General features: G+C 52.7%; 1 protein-coding gene across 1 annotated transcript; it reads right to left on the reverse strand.

The window, feature by feature from the left end:
- Positions 1 to 1,215: 1,215 nt before the first annotated feature.
- TK1 (thymidine kinase 1) lies at positions 1,216 to 15,809 on the reverse strand. The gene is made up of 7 exons (XM_008013082.3): positions 15,533 to 15,809; positions 15,391 to 15,422; positions 13,710 to 13,820; positions 11,247 to 11,340; positions 2,656 to 2,745; positions 2,176 to 2,295; positions 1,216 to 2,071 (listed from the first exon to the last, which is right to left on the reverse strand). The coding sequence occupies exons 1-7, from the start codon at positions 15,596 to 15,598 to the stop codon at positions 1,880 to 1,882; spliced, it is 705 nt and encodes a 234-aa protein (XP_008011273.1). The 5' UTR covers positions 15,599 to 15,809; the 3' UTR covers positions 1,216 to 1,879.
- Between the last annotated feature and the right edge of the window lie 46 nt (positions 15,810 to 15,855).

Here is a 15,855-nt window from a genome sequence, read left to right on the forward strand (position 1 = left end):
TAGTAACTGTGCTCAGCCTGTAAACAAGATTTTTCTGGCCTGCAGTGCCAGGGTCCTGCTGCTCCCTTCCTCGAGTTGGGGTGGGGATACCTGGGAGTTGCTGGTGAACGCCCCTTCCCGGTAACCTTTCCCAGCACTGAATGAGGGGTGCCATGGCTAAGACCAGGTTTCTACCTTACTCCAGGGTCAGCACCTCTGGAGCCTTCCTGGGACACAGCAGGGAGTGGCCTTGGCCATCCAGCCCACCCCTCGGAGATTAGGCCCATCTCTGGAAGAGGTCAGGGCCCTGAAGCAACTCCTGGCTTCCTCTTTTGAGCAGTGACGGAGCTGTCATCGGCAAGTCCCTATTGTTTAAAAATCCCCAGTACAAACTAACAGGGTGCTGCTCCCAGCCTCACCCAATGGCTTTGGCTTGGGACATCACTAGCGAAGGGGAGAGGGAGGCTGGGGAGGCCCTGGGAGCGGTGACCCTGTCTGCGCAGGGCACACTCAGGCACAGCACCAAGTCCACACCTTACCCCAGTGATGCTTGCCCCCAAGTGAGCTGCCAACAGCCCATCTCTGAGGCACAGCTGAGAGATGTCTTCTTGACTCCTGAATTACCAAGAGTTTGTTTCACAAACAAAACCTGACCTTGCAGGCCCAGCGGACAGGACACTGCCTCATCCTTCCAACTGGGCCCCAGGCTCCTCTGTACACCGTTTTTGTCCTGACTCTGGCCCAGACAGGAAGCAGATGATGTTCCTCTTAGGACACGCCTCATGACCATTTCTCAGTTAAAGGGTTGTGGTTAAGACATCAGTGTTACTACAAAAAGATCTGGGGGCCAGGCGCAGTGCCTCACGTCTGTAATCCCAGCACTTAGGGAGGCCGAGGCAAGTGGATCACTTGAGGCCGGGAGTTCAAGACCAGCCTGGCCAACATGGTGAAACCTCATCTCTACTAAAAATGCAAAAATTAGCGAGGTGTGGTGGTGCATGCCTGTAATACCGGTTACTTGGGAGGCTAATGGGAGAGAATCACTTGAACTGGGGAAGCAGAGGCTGCAGTGAGCAGGGATTGCACCACTGCACTCCAGCCTGGGCAGCAGAGTGAGACCCTGTCTCAAAAGAAAACAAAAAGATCTGGAAGAAAATCCCCACCCAAATCAAGCTGAAGCTGTCCATGAGACCCAGGGAATCCCAGGTTAAAGAGAAATGTGCATCCACCAATCAGTGAATTTTGAATTAGTTAATTTCATACACTACAGCAGAGGCATGGACCCTGCCCTGTCTCCCCACTTGAAGAGGTAAGCCCCTGGGATCCAAGTCCCAGCAAGGTTGGTGCCACCCATCTTGGTGAAAGATGCTGTTGTTCCTGTGGAAACCATCAACAGAGGTAAGAAGGGCTTTGAGCCCAAAAGGAAGCAAGAGGGCGTGAGTCCAGGCCATCCTCAGGGGAGGGCAGGAGCTGGTCCCAGGAAGAAGGGCCTAAGCCTCAGTGTGGCCCAAGGCTCAAAGGTGCTGGTGCAGGCTTCCCAGGAAGAACAGAAACTCAGCAGTGAAAGCCGCAGAGAGGAAGAAGCAGGCTTATGTCAACAGCGTGTGGCTCTGTCCCTCACCCAGAGGGGGAGTGTGCTAGATCCCAGGCCACCAAGCGGGGCCAGCTCCAGCCTGGGTGATCGTCCCAGCAGCTGAGAGGGAAGCTTTAAGCAGGCCAGTGGGTAGGAGAGGAGGGAGTATGTGGCAGGTGGGGCAGCCACACAAAGACTTCCCAGAAGGCCAAGGTGTGGTCACCCTCCACGCCTCCCAGCTTCCTCCTGGAGTGGCCAGGCAGCATGTGGGGCAGTGTCCGCTGGGCAGCAGCGGCAGGAAGGGAGCGGGCGGCCCTCGCAGGCCTCTCAGTTGGCGGGGCTGCATTGTAGAATCTGCTGTGGGGCAAAGAGCTTCCTGGCAGCCACGGCCTCCCCTGGCTTTCCTGGCACTGGGCAGTTCTCTTTGTTGTCCGGCCCGGCAGGCTGGCCTGAGGCCTTCTTGAAGTAGCAGAGCCGACACACGGAGTGGTACTTGTCTGCTCCCCCAATCACCTCGACCTGGCAGGGACAGAGGACAGGTGAAGGGCCAGGACAGGAAGGAGGCAGAGCCACACCCCCACCCCGCAGGCCGCAGGGAAGGCAGGGAAGGCAGGTGGAGCTACCTCCTTCTCTGTGCCGAGCCTCTTGGTATAGGCGGCTTCCCGGAAGCACTCCATGCACACCGCGGTCAGCTTCACCACGCTCTCAGCCAGCGGCACCAGGTTGAGGATGGTCCCGAATGGCTGTGCTCCCAGGGAAAGACAGCAGGCGCTCAGCCACCTCACCAGGCGGGTTTTTCTTTTAAACCCTCTGATTCACAAGCACTAAAGCCAGGAGTTTTCTCTGACCGGAGTCCTTCCCCCAAGCCACAGAGCACCATGCCCAGCTCTGTCCCTCTGCTGATTCAAAGCACCTGCCAGACAGATGGAACCAGTCTGCACAGACCATGGAGTCCCTGGGCTCAGACAAGGCCTGGTCTGAGCAGCTCGGCCATACCCCTGTGGTGGCTGAGCCCTGGTCACCCAGAGCTGGTGTCTGTGTAACCCCCCAGAAGCCCCTTCCCCTCCTGGATCCCAGCTCCAGACCTGGATCAGACACCTTACCTTCCTCTGGAATGTCCCATCCAGTGCAGCCACAATTACAGTCTTCCCAGCGTTGGCCATGGCCTCGCAGAACTCCACGATGTCAGGGAACTGGAAAGGGCAGGTGGAGAAAGCGTGAGCTTCCACCCCAGCAGCAGCTCCCTGGATCCCCAGCGAAGATGCTGCCACATCTGACAACTCCGGCCCTTTGGCCTGGAGCAACTCTCCCACGAGGCTCCACAGCCCGGGGGACTGTGTCCCTCTGTGTGCCTTCCCAGCAATAACAGGCATGTCCACAACTACGCAGCCCTTTCCCCCTCCACAGCCCGGGGGACTGTGTCCATCTGTGTGCCCTCCCAGCAGATGACAGGCGTATCCACAACTGTGCAGCCCTTTCCCCCTGCAGCCAGCTTCCGCTCCAAGTCCAGGTCCCCAGGACTCAGCGTCGGACTTCCACACCAGCTGTGCTGTTTAATACTGCAGCGGTCAAAGGCCTGCTGCCTTGAGCTCGGACACCGCTCTTCGTTGGACCCATTATCTGTGTGACCTTGGCAATGAATTAACATCTCTGAACCTGTTTCCTCTTCACTAAGAGCAAGGAAGGTTCTGTTTTTTGTTTTTTTTTTGAGATGAGTTTCACTCTTTCGCCCAGGCTGGAGGGCAGTGGTGTGATCTCGACTCACTGCAACCTCCGCCTCCTGAGTTCAAGCGATTCTCCTGCCTCCGCCTCCTGAGTAGCTGGGATTACAGGCACCTGCTACCATGCCCAGCTGATTTTTGTATTTTTAGTAGAGACGGGGTTTCACCGTGTTGGTCAGGCTGGTCTCAAACTCCTGACCTCGTGATCCGCCCTCCTCGGCTTCCCAAAGTGCAGGGATTATAGGCGTGAGACGCTGCACCCAGCCAGGTCCTGTTGTTTAAGGACGGAAGACCCTAAGTTATATACAGGCTCTTTGGTGAATAGGTGGGTATTTTGTGCTCTTGCCTCCCCGTTTTTAAACAGGTAATGTGCTTTGAGAAGGGGCAGGGGTCCTACTGGCCATTTACAGAGCAGGATGACACAGCACAGCCTTCTAAGTATCGGGCCTGCACAGAGCACATTTACTGCGTAAAGCAAACTTCACTTTGGCCCAGGGAGAAGCTCAAACTCTGGCAAGTGCTTTGGTGATTCTCATCAATCAATCATATCACTCTTAGCTGGTTGAGTTCATATGTCCAGACTGGCCTCTGGGTTGGGTGAAGTGGGGATGTCCTTGTCCTTGGGTGCAGGGTCTCTTTCTCGGGGCCACTCAGGCTTTCTCAGCCGGGTACTGAGGTTCGAGGTTATTGGGACTTGAGGGCTTAGCAAGGCAAGGACTAAGGGGTGGCTTGAAAAATTCCAGTTGGATCCAAATGAAGCCCTACGTGACTGATTGTGCTCAGCTGACTGCAGGGGCCTCTAGAGAAGGAAATCCAGAGACTCCAGCACGCTGGGGCCCCTCCCCGCCATGCACTCATTCCCTCTTTTTCTCTGAGGACTCAACACATGTCAAAAAAATGCAGCTCCCAGCCTGCAAGGAGCTGTGGGCCAGCACACCTCCTGCACCAGGGGCTCGCCCCCTGGAGGGCTGACGCTGCCATCGCTGCCATTTGAGGCTGGATCTCGCTGTGTCCTGTGCACTGTAGGGTGTTAGCTGCGTCCCTTGCCCCTACCCATTAGATAGATGCCAGGAGCATGCCTCCCTTCCCCCAGTTGTGACAAAATTGTTTCTAGTTGTTGTGAAATGTCCCCTGGGTGGGAATCGAGAGGGGAAAAACCCTCCTGAGTTGAGAACTTTGCTCCTTAACCCTCCACATGAGGGTAGAAGGCAGACCCCAGACTCTCCCACCTCAGGGTTTCAGGACGGAGGAAGGTCCTCAGCCCCCCTCCACCTGGCACTTCCTCCCCCGTCCAGTGCAGACGCCACCCCTCTCCCAGGTAAGCATTAAACCCTAACCCCAGCAGAGGTCCCTGGGCAACCAGGGGCCTTGGAGATAAAGATGGAGGCATCCGAGTTGTTTGGGACGTTTCAAAGTGGGCCCTGGTAGTCATGCTGTTGCTGTTGGTGGTTTTGTCCCTTGTGTTTAGGGGACATTATGGTTTGAATTGTGTCCCCCACCCCACCAAATTCATATGCTGATGTCCTAACCCAGAATATCTCTGAATGTTACCTCATTTGGAGATAAGGTCTTACAAAGTGGAGTGATGGGGGTAGGTTCTAATCCAATGACTAGTGTCCTTATAAAAAGGGAAATCACAGTGGCTCATAACTGTGATCCCAGCACTTTGGGAGGCCAAGGTGGCTAGATCACCTGAGGTCAGAAGTTCGAGACCAGCCCGGCCAAGGATTAAATCCCGTCTCTACTGAAAATACAAAAATGAGGCGGGCCTGGGGGCGCATGCCGGTAATCCTAGCTGCTCAGGAGGCTGAGGGAGAATTGCTTGAACCCAGGAGGCGAAGCTTGCAGTGAGCCAAGATCGTGCCATCGCACTCTAGCCTGGGTGACAGAGTGAGACTCTGTCTCAAAAAATAAAAACAAACAAACAAAAAGTTTAATAATAAAAAGGGAAACCTGGACACAGACACACACAGAATGAGAACAACGTGAAGACAAAGAGAAGACGTCACCTACAAGCAAGAAACAGTCGCTCCCTTGCAGCCCTGAGAAGGAACCAGCCCTGCCAACACCTTGATCTTGGACTTCCAGCCTCCGAAGTTGCGAGAGGATGTCTCTGTTGCTCCCTTTCCCAGCCTGTGGTACTGTGCTATGGCAGTCCCAGGAAATAAAGAGTACATGTGAAATAAAACTTTGGCCGGGTGCAGTAGCTCACACCTGTAATCCCAGCACTTTGGGAGGCCGAGGCGGGCAGATCACCTGAGGTCAGGAGTTCAAGACCAGCCTGGCCAACATGGTGAAATCCTGTCTCTACTAAAAATACAAAAATTAGCTGGGCATGGCAACGCATGCCTGTAATCCCAGCTACTTGAGAGGCTGAGGCACAAGAATTGCTTGAACCCAGGAGGCAGAAGTTGCAGTGAGCTGAGATCACGCCATTGCAGTTGAGCCTGAGCAACACAGAGAGCCTGTCTCTAAATAAATAAACCAAAGTTGTTCAACTCAAGGGGTGTTCTTAGTGGTCTCTGGCTTAGGAGACTTGGGCTGTGGTAACTTATATAAATTATGAACTTGCTTTTTGTGAGATGGAGTCTCGCTCTGTCGCCCAGGCTGGAGTGCAGTGGCACGATCTTGGCTCACTGCAAGCTTCGCCTCTCGGGTTCATGCCATTCTCCTGCCTCAGCCTCCAGGGTAGCTGGGACTACAGGAGCCCACCACCACACCCGGCTAATTTTTTGTACTTTTAGTAGAGACGGGGTTTCACTGTGTTAGCCAGGATGGTCTGGATCTCCTGACCTCGTGATCTGCCCGCCTTGGCCTCCCAAAGTGCTGGGATTACAGATGTGAGCCACTGCGCCCGGCCAGATTAAACTTATTATAGGTTGCACATCTCTAACCCGAAGGGCTCCAAAATCTGAAACTTTTCAAGCGCCCACCACAAGTGGAAAATGGCACACCTGACCTCATGGGACAGGTCACTGTCAAAACTGTGGTTCACGCCCAAATTACAAAATATATAAAATTACTCTCAGACTTTGTGCATAAGATGTCTATAAAACATAAATGGATTTCGTGTTTCCACTTGGGGCTCATTCCCAAGCTCTCATTATATTATGAACATGCAAATATTCCAAAACCTGAAATCCGAAACACTTCTGGTCCCAGGCATTTGGGATAAGGAATACTCAACCTGTGTTACTTGTGTAGTAGAACAGAACACACGAAAAGGTTTTTTTTTTTTTTTTGAGACAGAGTCATACTCTGTCATCCAGGCGGGAGTGCAGTGGCATGATCTTGGCTCACTGCAACCTCTGCCTCCCAGGTTCAAGCAATTCTCGTGCCTCTGCCTCCCAAATAGCTGGAATTACAGGTGGGTGCCACCACGCCTGGCTAATTTTTGTATTTTTAGTAGAGATGGGGTTTCACTATGTTGGCCCGGCTGGTCTCAAACTCCTGACCTCAAGTGATCCGCCCGCCTCGGCCTCCCAAAGTGCTGGGATTACAGGCGTGAGCCACCGTGCCCAGCCAGAAAAAAAGTTAAAAAAAATAAATCAGAGCTCCTACTATTGCGAAGCAACCCTGCGAGCCCGCCACACACTGTGCAGCTGTTGATGAGCACATGGGGGTGGCACGGGGGCCAGGGTTCCCACCCACCACCAGCATCTGAAGCACAGCACCCCCAGCCAGTAGCTTCAGGTTTTCCAGGTGAATCTCTCTTGGATGCCAAGAGTTTCTACAAAGCAGTGTGGGCACCTCTGTGTCTCTCGCGGGGTACAAAGAAGCACAGGAGCTTCTGACCCAGGGCCGTCCTCAGGATGGCACAGTGGCTATTCTGTGAGAGGCTTTCCCTGCTGACCCAGAAAACAGAAACAAGGCAGGTTAGGCCGGGCTTCAGCCACTGTCCAGGTAGACGATGAAAGAACGAAGGACAGTCCTTCTGCTGGGTCCCGTGCTGGGAACCCCTCTCCTCCATCTAGTACTGCTTGCAATGGGAAGACCCTGAACTTCCTTTTTTTTTGTTTTTTGAGACAGAGTTTTGCTCTTGTTGCTGCCCAGGCTGGAGTGCAGTGGCGCAATCTCGGCTCACCGCAACCTCCACCTCGCGGGTTCAAGCGGTTCTCCTGCCTCAGCCTCCCGAGTAGCTGGGATTACAGGCATGCGCCACCACGCCCGGCTAATTGTGTATTTTTAGTAGAGACGGGGTTTCTCCAGGTTGGTCAGGCTGGTGACCTTGAACTTCTTGAAGAGAACAAGGGCACACAGAGGCCAGGGCAGAATGCTGATGTCTGGAGAGGGTGTAATAAATACTCACTGAATGAACTCAAGTTTTACTCGCTGGCCAGGGAGGAAGTAGACCGAGAAATCCCTCCTACAGCCTGAACAGGGGACGGGACTTAATACGCTGGTTCCTGACTCGGGGCATTTGGATGTGAAGGAAGGAGGAAGGAGAAGGAAAAGGTTTCTGTCTGGAAGGTCTGGGTCAGCCTCTGTCAACAAGGTTTACCCAGAGCCAGGAGAACAGAGCTATTGAACCACTCACAGCGGCAGGTCTGAAGGAGGGAGAGCCTTGCCAAAGCTGAAGCTTCCTTGTTTTGAGAGGGCCACGTCCCCAAAGCTGATGCAAAACCCATGGATGCATTCCGAGGCCACGGTTTGACAACAGAAGAGAACAGCTGCAGCCCTGTTCCCAGCCTGGGCTCACTTTCTCGCCTGGAGTCCCTCAACCACGGCGCAGCAACAACAACGTCTCCATGTACGCAGAGGCAGGGGGGTGCTCCGAGGCGCACCTCTGAAGGTCAGAAACGGAATGGGCACACCCAGGCAGGGAGATGCCAGCTGCCGGGTGGTCGGGGACCCAGAGTGGACACTGGCAGCCTGGAGTGAGTCCCTCAACTCCACAGGGCAGATGCCCTGCTCAGGGGAAGGGCCCATCAGCCTCCCCATGGGAATGGAATTTACAGCTGTGACTCATACAGAATGTTGGGCAAGAACAGAACCAGGAAGGCAGGACTGGCCTGCAGGGGGTACAGGCCCTGTGATGTCCGGGCAGGGTGTTCCAGCCGGAGCAGCCTGGCTCTGTGTTGGGAGGCAAGGTGGCTAGAGATCTCGAAGTACTCACCAACAAACTCCTGTATTCTTCCTCCAGGGTAGAGAACTAGACTAAATGTACAGTCCAGGGTATAGAACTAGACTAAGTGTGGCCAGGCGCGGTGGCTCACGCCTGTAATCACAGCACTTTGGGAGGCTGAGGCAGGAGGATCACCTGAGGTCAGGAGTTTGAGACCACCCTGGTCAACATGGCGAAACCCCGTCTCTACTAAAAATACAAAAGATTAGCCGGGCATGGTGGCAGGAGCCTGTAATCCCAGCTACTCGGGAGGCTGAGGCGGGAGAATCACTTGAACCTGGGAGATGGAGGTTGCAGTGAGCGGAGATTGCGCCACTGCACTCCAGCCTGGGCCACAGAGCGAGACTCTGTTTCAAAAACAAACAAAAAGAGAACTGGACTACGTATACTAAACGTATAGGTGGCCCTGTGCCCAGGTTCTAGTCTTTGAAAGATCAGCAGAGGTGACATTTGCAGCTTCTGGCCTGGCCCATGAAAACCTCACAGCATGGGGCTCCGCCATGCCTCTCCCCTTCCGTGTCTGTACACAGCCAGCCAGGGTGACCTAAGCCGCCTCGTGGCGGCCTCCCCGTCAACCGGCTTGGAACCACGTAGGGGTCTGTGAGCGAGAAATAAATTCCTGTTATGTTTATATCAAACCACCACATTGTGTACTTCGAGGCAACCCTAAAAGTACCTAAGAGGTCAAGTCTGCTGAGCCCCTTGGAGACAGTTTCAGTTTCATTCATTTGTGATAAACTAACAAAAATAAAAAACTCCAAAGCAGAGAAAGAAAAACTAAGATAACAGAAAATAACCCAGAAACTCAACTGCAGAATGTGTTCCTGAGGAAATAGAAAAATCTGGAAAAGTCTAAGAAAAAATTTTCAGAAACATAACGGAAGGAACAGCATAAATTTAAAAATAACCCAACAGTAACTTGTCAAAACGGAGGATGATGAATTAGAGCAGCAGATATAAAAATAGTCATTGGAACAAAACACTTTGGAAGATGGAACCCAGAACACCTCAGAGTGATGAGGAGAGAAAGCCCTGAAGTGATAATGGCTTCATTCCTTCCCCAGAAATGAAAAGGCACACCAGCTATAAAGCAGGATAAACGAAAACAAAGCTTACCCTAGACTCATTGTGCTGAGAGAGAACAGATAGAATACCTGACCAGAGGTAACATTAGAGAGATGGCAGCCTTCCCCTGAGCACAAACACAACGACCAGCGCTGCTACTCTTCAAAGCAACAAGATCAAGGCTGGGCGTGGTGGCTCACGCCTGTAATCCCAGCAATTTGGGAGGCCAAGGCAGGTGGATCACCTGAGGTCAGGAGTTCCAGACCAGCCTGGCCAACAGGGTGAAACCCCATCTCTACTAAAAATACAAAAATGAGCTGGGCATGGTGGTGCGCACCTGTGATCCCAGCTACTCAGGAGGCTGAGGCAGGATAATTGCTTGAACCCAGAAGGCGGGAATTGCTGTGAGCTAAGATCATATCAATACACTCCAACCAGGGCAACAGAGCAAGACACTCCATCTCATAAAAAAGGCTGGGCGTGGTGGCTCACGCCTGTAATCACAACACTTTGGGAAGCCAAGGCGGGTGGATCACCTAGGGTCAGGAGTTCAAGACCAGCCTGGCCAACATGGTGAACCATCATCTCTACAAAAATTGGCCACACACGATGGTGGGTGCCTGTAATTCCAGCTACTTGGGAGGCTGAGGTGGGAGAATCGCTTGAATCCGGGAGGCAGAGGTTGCAGTGAGCTGAGATCGTGCCATTGCACTCCAGCCTGGGTGACAGAGTAAGACTCCGTCTCAAAAAAAAAAACAAAACAAAACTACACAAAATCAACCTATCCCTTGCTGCCCAGCTTAAACTAGAGGACAAAAGAAAGATTTCCATACAAAGCCTGGCAGATTCCCATCTATACATCCTGGCTGCAAAAACTACTAAAAAATGTACTTCAACAAGAAGAAGATAAACGTATAAGAAACAAGCGAAAGGAACCATGAGGCAAACCAAACACTACTCCCCACCTTCCTTTTTTTTTTTTTTTTGAGACAGGGTCTGGCCTTGTCGCCCAGGCTGGAGTGGAGTGGCGCTATCACTACTCACTGTAGCCTCAACCTCTCAGGCTCCATCCTTCTGCCTCACCCTTCTGAGTAGCAGGGATCACAGGTGTGCGCTGCTATGACGGGCGATTTTTTTTTTTTTTTTTGGAGAGATGGAGTTTTATTATGTTGCCCAGGTGAGTCTCCAACTCCTGAGCTCAAGCGATCTGTCCACCTTGGCCTCCCAAAGGCTGAGATTACAGGTGTGAGTCACTGCTTCTTGCCAGAAAATAGATATATATTTTTTATAAAAGTAAAATGGCCAGATGCGGTAAGTCACACCTGTAATCCCAGGGCTTTGGGAGTCCGAGGGGGGTGGATCACCTGAGGTTGGGAGTTTGAGACCAGCTTGACCAACATGGAGAAACCCTGTCTCTACTAAAAATATAAAATGAGCTGGGCGTGCTGGCGCCTGCCTGTAATCGCAGCTACTTGGGAGGCCGAGACAAGACAGAATTGCTTGAACCCGGGAAGCGACGTTTGCAGTGAGATGGTGCCATTGCCCTCCAGTCTGGGCAACAAGAGTGAAACTCTATCTCAAAAAAAAAAAAAGGTAAAATGAATCCTACATGACTATGACAGGGAAACTAGAAGGGGGCCTTCAGAGGGTATTCCAACACTAGTTGTAGCTATTTAACCTTGTTATTTTACTAAAAGATCAGATAACCTCCAAGTCAGCGGCGGAAAACGGAGGACAGAGCGGGAGCTGTCAGGAAGAGTGATACCAGGACAAGCCGACTTACAAACTGCCCCTCGTCGATGCCTATGACAGCCACGCCCAGGGCCTCCTGGGCCGCGTCTCGGAGCAGGCAGGCGGGCAGCGCCTCCATGGTGTTCCTGGGAAGAGAAAGCCAGAGTGTGAGCAGGCACAGGGAGGCCAGAAGCCAGAATGCAGAGGCCAGGGAATGGCACTGTCGCAACCACCCGCTACCTGCAAAGCAGGCTCAGTGTTCACCCAGCCGGGCTTTGAGAAGTTAGCACCTATGGGAAAGGCCCTCGTTCAGAAAACCAGTTATTTATTTATTTTTTGAGACAGAGTCTTGCTCTGCCGCCCAGGCTGGAGTGCAGTGGCGCCATCTTGGCTCGCTGCTATCCCCACCTCCCAATTCTCAAGGGGCTCAAGCGATTCTCCCACCTCAGCCTCAAGAGTAGCTGGGACTACAGGCACACACCATCACACCCAGCTACTTTTTGCATTTTTAGCAGAGATGGGGTTTCACCATGTTGGCCAGGCTGGTCTCAAACTCCTAACTTTTAAGTGATCCACCCGCCTTAACCTCCCAGAGGAAAACCAGTTATTTATACAAGCCACTTCACTTGATGTTTTGGATTAGAAATTAGTAATGTCCCATACAAAGCTCAACGAGACTAAAAACTCTTCCACTGTTCGGCAGACAAGGCCAACTTCATCAGTTACCAGGGCCCATGATACCATTAGGGGTCAGCCAAGTTTCCTTTTAAAACTCAGAAGAATGAATAACTAGAACTGGGCCTGGGTTATATTTGTCTTTATATCAATTATGTTACAAAATATAAATTTTTAAAATCCTGTATTCTGGCCAGACACAGCAGCTCATGCCTGTAATCTTAGCACTTCGGGGAGGCCAAGACGGGAGGATCATTTGAACTCAGGAGTTCAAGACCAGCCTGGGTCGAGACCAGCGAGACACTATGTGACAAAAATTCTAAAAATCAGTTGTGTGTGGTGGTGTGCACCTGTAGTACCGCCTACTCAGGGGGCTGAGGTGGGAGGATCACTTGAGCCCAAGGGTTTGGGGTCACATAATAGTAAGCTATGATTGAACCACTGCACTCCAGCCTGGGTGACAGAGAGAGACCCTGTCTCAAAAACAAACAAACAAAAAAACAACATTTTACAACTATTGTTTCGTTATTACCTTGCTATAATCCTACTTCAAGTTCTGGAAAAAACGTGTAAAATAGTATTTTATGCATTTAAAATTCCCTCTTCCCTCCCTAAACAGAGAAAGACAAAGTGAGGGCAGGTGGGAGGCCAGTTGTGGGCCCTGCAAGGGCAGCCTCTCTGGAGCTGTCAATCCTGCTGGCCCAGCTTTGGTCTCTGTGACCCGTGTTAGAAATGACTTGTGACACACAGGCAGAGCTCATATTTAATCCTGGATCTGACTGACTCCAGAAGTTGTACTTCCAACAGCTGGAACGGAGTGACCTCCTCTGCTTTCCCTGTCCCCGCCAGGTGTAACACCACCTTGTGCTGTGGACATCGCATCTTAGGAATGAGGAAGCAAATTTGGAAAAGTAAATGACCTACATCAGACAGCATGGCCAGGAAGTACGGTTAAATCCCCACACGCAACTCCAAGCCCCAAGCACCCTCCACTCCACCACTGTCTGACTTCAGGAGCCCCTCAGCTCCCACCGAAGGCCACATGCCGGGTGGATGCATTCTCTGCACAGCTGTAGCAACTCTCAGATACAGCTCCCAGCAAGGGCTCTGTGGCCGCCAGCTCTATAATGTGTGGCACAGCATGGCTTTGCCACTGGGTGCCCAGGTGGACAAGTCCAGAGGACCAAGCAAAGCGTCTCAGGCTCAGAAACATCAGGCCCACATCTGCTGCCAAGGAAGTGAATTTAACTCCCAACCTGAGGTTGCAGGTGGAAATGTCCAGCGATCTCAAATAGCTACACATAAAAAGAGGCAGCGTGAAGGCTGCCAGGTGACCAGGACCCAGCCAACAATGGACAACTAAAAAATTAAACAAAAATCTGTGTGCAGGCCAAATCAAACCAGTTTGCAGCCTGTGTGAAGCTGATTCCCTACAGCAGAGTTTCTGAATGTTGGCAGGTTCCTGACATTCGGGGTCAGCTCATTCTTGCATGGGGGCCGTCCTGTGCACCGCAGGACCCTTAGCAGCGGTGTCCCTGATCTCTACACATGAAAGCCCAGTAGCATCCCCTCCCCTCTCCAGTCGCAACAACTAGAAACGTCTTCAGACATTGTCAAATGGACCCTGGGGGCAAAATCACCCGCAGTGGAGAACCACTGGCTCCAGCCCAGGGAATGGAGAGTGTGCGCTGCCTTGCCAAGCACCTTGGAAAGTGTGCCGATTTGAATCGTTCAATGCCAGGTCAGCGTGATTAACTATCCCCACTAAAGACAGTTCTAACAGTGTGTCCTGTGCCTTGTGATTTTCCACTGGACAGGACTGCAAGGGGCAGGGACTGACCGGTCGTGTGTGCAGAAGCTGCTGCTGTAGCGAGTGTCTTTGGCATACTTGATCACCAGGCACTTGTATTGAGCAACCTGGAAGCGACGGACACGTCTCATCAACTCTGTGCTGCAAGAGGAGAGAGGGTCAGGTGAGGTCCACAGCGGAAGGAGTGGGAGGAGAACCCTCCCCGATAAGCCTGGCTCCTCATAGCCCCTAGTGTTCTGCAGACTGAGCCCACCACAGCCAGAAAAGAGCAGGGCAGAGCAGGCAGGGTGTAATATTCCTACAAAGAGGGTTGGAAGTCAGAATTCTCTATGGGGAAGAGGTCCAGGAATGGTACTCAGGTGGTCCCAGGAAGTGTGGGAGGAGTAACCTCCAGGATGTAATGGGGAAGGCAGAGGCAAAGGCTACATGTAGAGGGGGACCTGCGACTGCATTCCAAAGTAACCTCATTCCAGAGTTGTTCCCAGAGTTCAGAGCTTTTCTTTTTTCTTTTCTTTCTTTTTTTTGAGATAGAGTCTCGCTATGTGGCCTAGGTTAGAGTGCATTAGCGCAATCTCAGCTCACTGCAACCCCTGCCTTCCGGGTTCAAGAGATTCTCCTGCCTCAACCTCCCAAGTAGCTGGGATTACAGGAGCCTCCCACCACGCCCAGATAATTTTTGTTTTTTTTTTTCAGTAGAGACGTGGTTTCACCATATTGACCAGGGTGGTCTCAAACTCCTAACCTCAAGTGATCAACGCACCTCAGCAATCCAAAGTGCTGGGATTAAAGGCGTGGGCCACCATGCCCGGCATAGAGCTTCTCTAAATTAATTTCAGAAAGCCTTTGTGTGCAGTGTCAAAAGCACTTGCTTCTGCATCCAGGAAGTCCAAATCTAAGCCTCATCATCCTGAGCAAGGAGTTTGAGCTGAAGTGATCCCCAGGGCCATAAAATAATGTTGGGGCAGGGCATGGTGGCTAACGTCTGTAATCCCAGCACTTTGGGAGGCCGAAGCAGGAGGATTGCCTGAGACCAGGAGTTCAAGACCGGCTTGGGCAACATAGCAAGACCCCAGCTCTACAAAAATAAAATAAAATTAGCTGGGTAGGGGGTGCACGCCTGTAGTCCCAGCTACTTGGGAGGCTGAGGTGAGAGAATTGCTTGAGCCCAGGAGTTTGAGACCAGCCTGGGCAACAAAGCAAGATCCTATCTCTACAAGAACAAAACAAAACAAAAAGAATGGTGGGTGGGTAGTTTACTCAGGAAACTCACTAACTAGCCCCACCTGGGTCAGGGAATGATTCTGTCACCTCAGGAGAGCAGAGGCTCCACGGCTTCAGACTCCTTGGTGCAGAAAGCGACTGTGTTTCCTTGGCCTTATAAGGAAACAGCCACATTGAATAGGGGTGTACAAAAAGGCCTGGCCCACAGTGGACACAACTGGTTGCCACCTTCTCAGAGGACTTGGTGGGGAGGAGTGCTAAGCTGTAACCAGCTGTGACCAGCTCCAGGAGGGAGTGGCGTCCACACAGGAGGAGGGGCTTGGCCGGGGCAGAAGGGGGCGGAGACTTCCTCCTGGACCGAATTCAAGGGAGGAGGAGAATCCCGGGCGGGAGCTGTGGGAAGCTGTGCTGGTCCCTCTAGGGGAAGGGAAGGGACAGGGGTCCCCGGAGAAGAAGAAGGAGATCCACCCCAGCCCCGCGAAGCCATTACCTTTTTCCTGAGAACATCGGCCCGAGAATCACCTAGGAGAGAAGATGAGGTCATTTAGGGGTCCGCCCTGCGCGGATGCCGGGGCACAGGCTATCACCACGACCCCCTCATCCCCAGTCACGCGCAGGGCTGACCCCCGCACCTGGATCTGCCCCCGGGTCTTGCTGGGAGAGCCGGGCAGCACGGTGGGCAGGTTAATGCAACTCATGGCGCCTCCGGGAAGTTCACGGATCCAAGGGTTCTCCACCGCGGTCCCGCAGTAAGTCCCTGGTTCCCGCGCCACCCGCTTTAAACCACGGCGTGCTGGCCAATCACGAGTCGGTCCCGCTGCCCTGGGGCCAATCAGCGCCCGGCCGCCGACCTGGCGGGAGATTTAACCACAGCCCGCCCCCTCGTGGGAGGGATCCGGGAAGTGCGCCCAGGGACTGGGAGGGCCCAGTAATCAGGGGGATGGACGTGGCTGAT

Source organism: Chlorocebus sabaeus, chromosome 16 (genome assembly GCF_047675955.1).
Source record: "Chlorocebus sabaeus isolate Y175 chromosome 16, mChlSab1.0.hap1, whole genome shotgun sequence".
NCBI lineage: Eukaryota > Metazoa > Chordata > Mammalia > Primates > Cercopithecidae > Chlorocebus > Chlorocebus sabaeus.

What these genes read in the sequence shown, in the direction of transcription:
- TK1 (XM_008013082.3), bottom strand. Translation starts at nt 15,598, where the DNA reads ATGAGTTGCATTAACCTGCCCACCGTGCTGCCCGGCTCTCCCAGCAAG. An exon ending in CCGATGTTCTCAGGAAAAAG is followed by an intron (nt 13,821 to 15,390) that starts GTAATGGCTTCG and finishes CTCCTCTTGCAG; the next exon opens with CACAGAGTTGATGAGACGTG. An exon ending in AGCTTCTGCACACACGACCG is followed by an intron (nt 11,341 to 13,709) that starts GTCAGTCCCTGC and finishes TTCTCTTCCCAG; the next exon opens with GAACACCATGGAGGCGCTGC.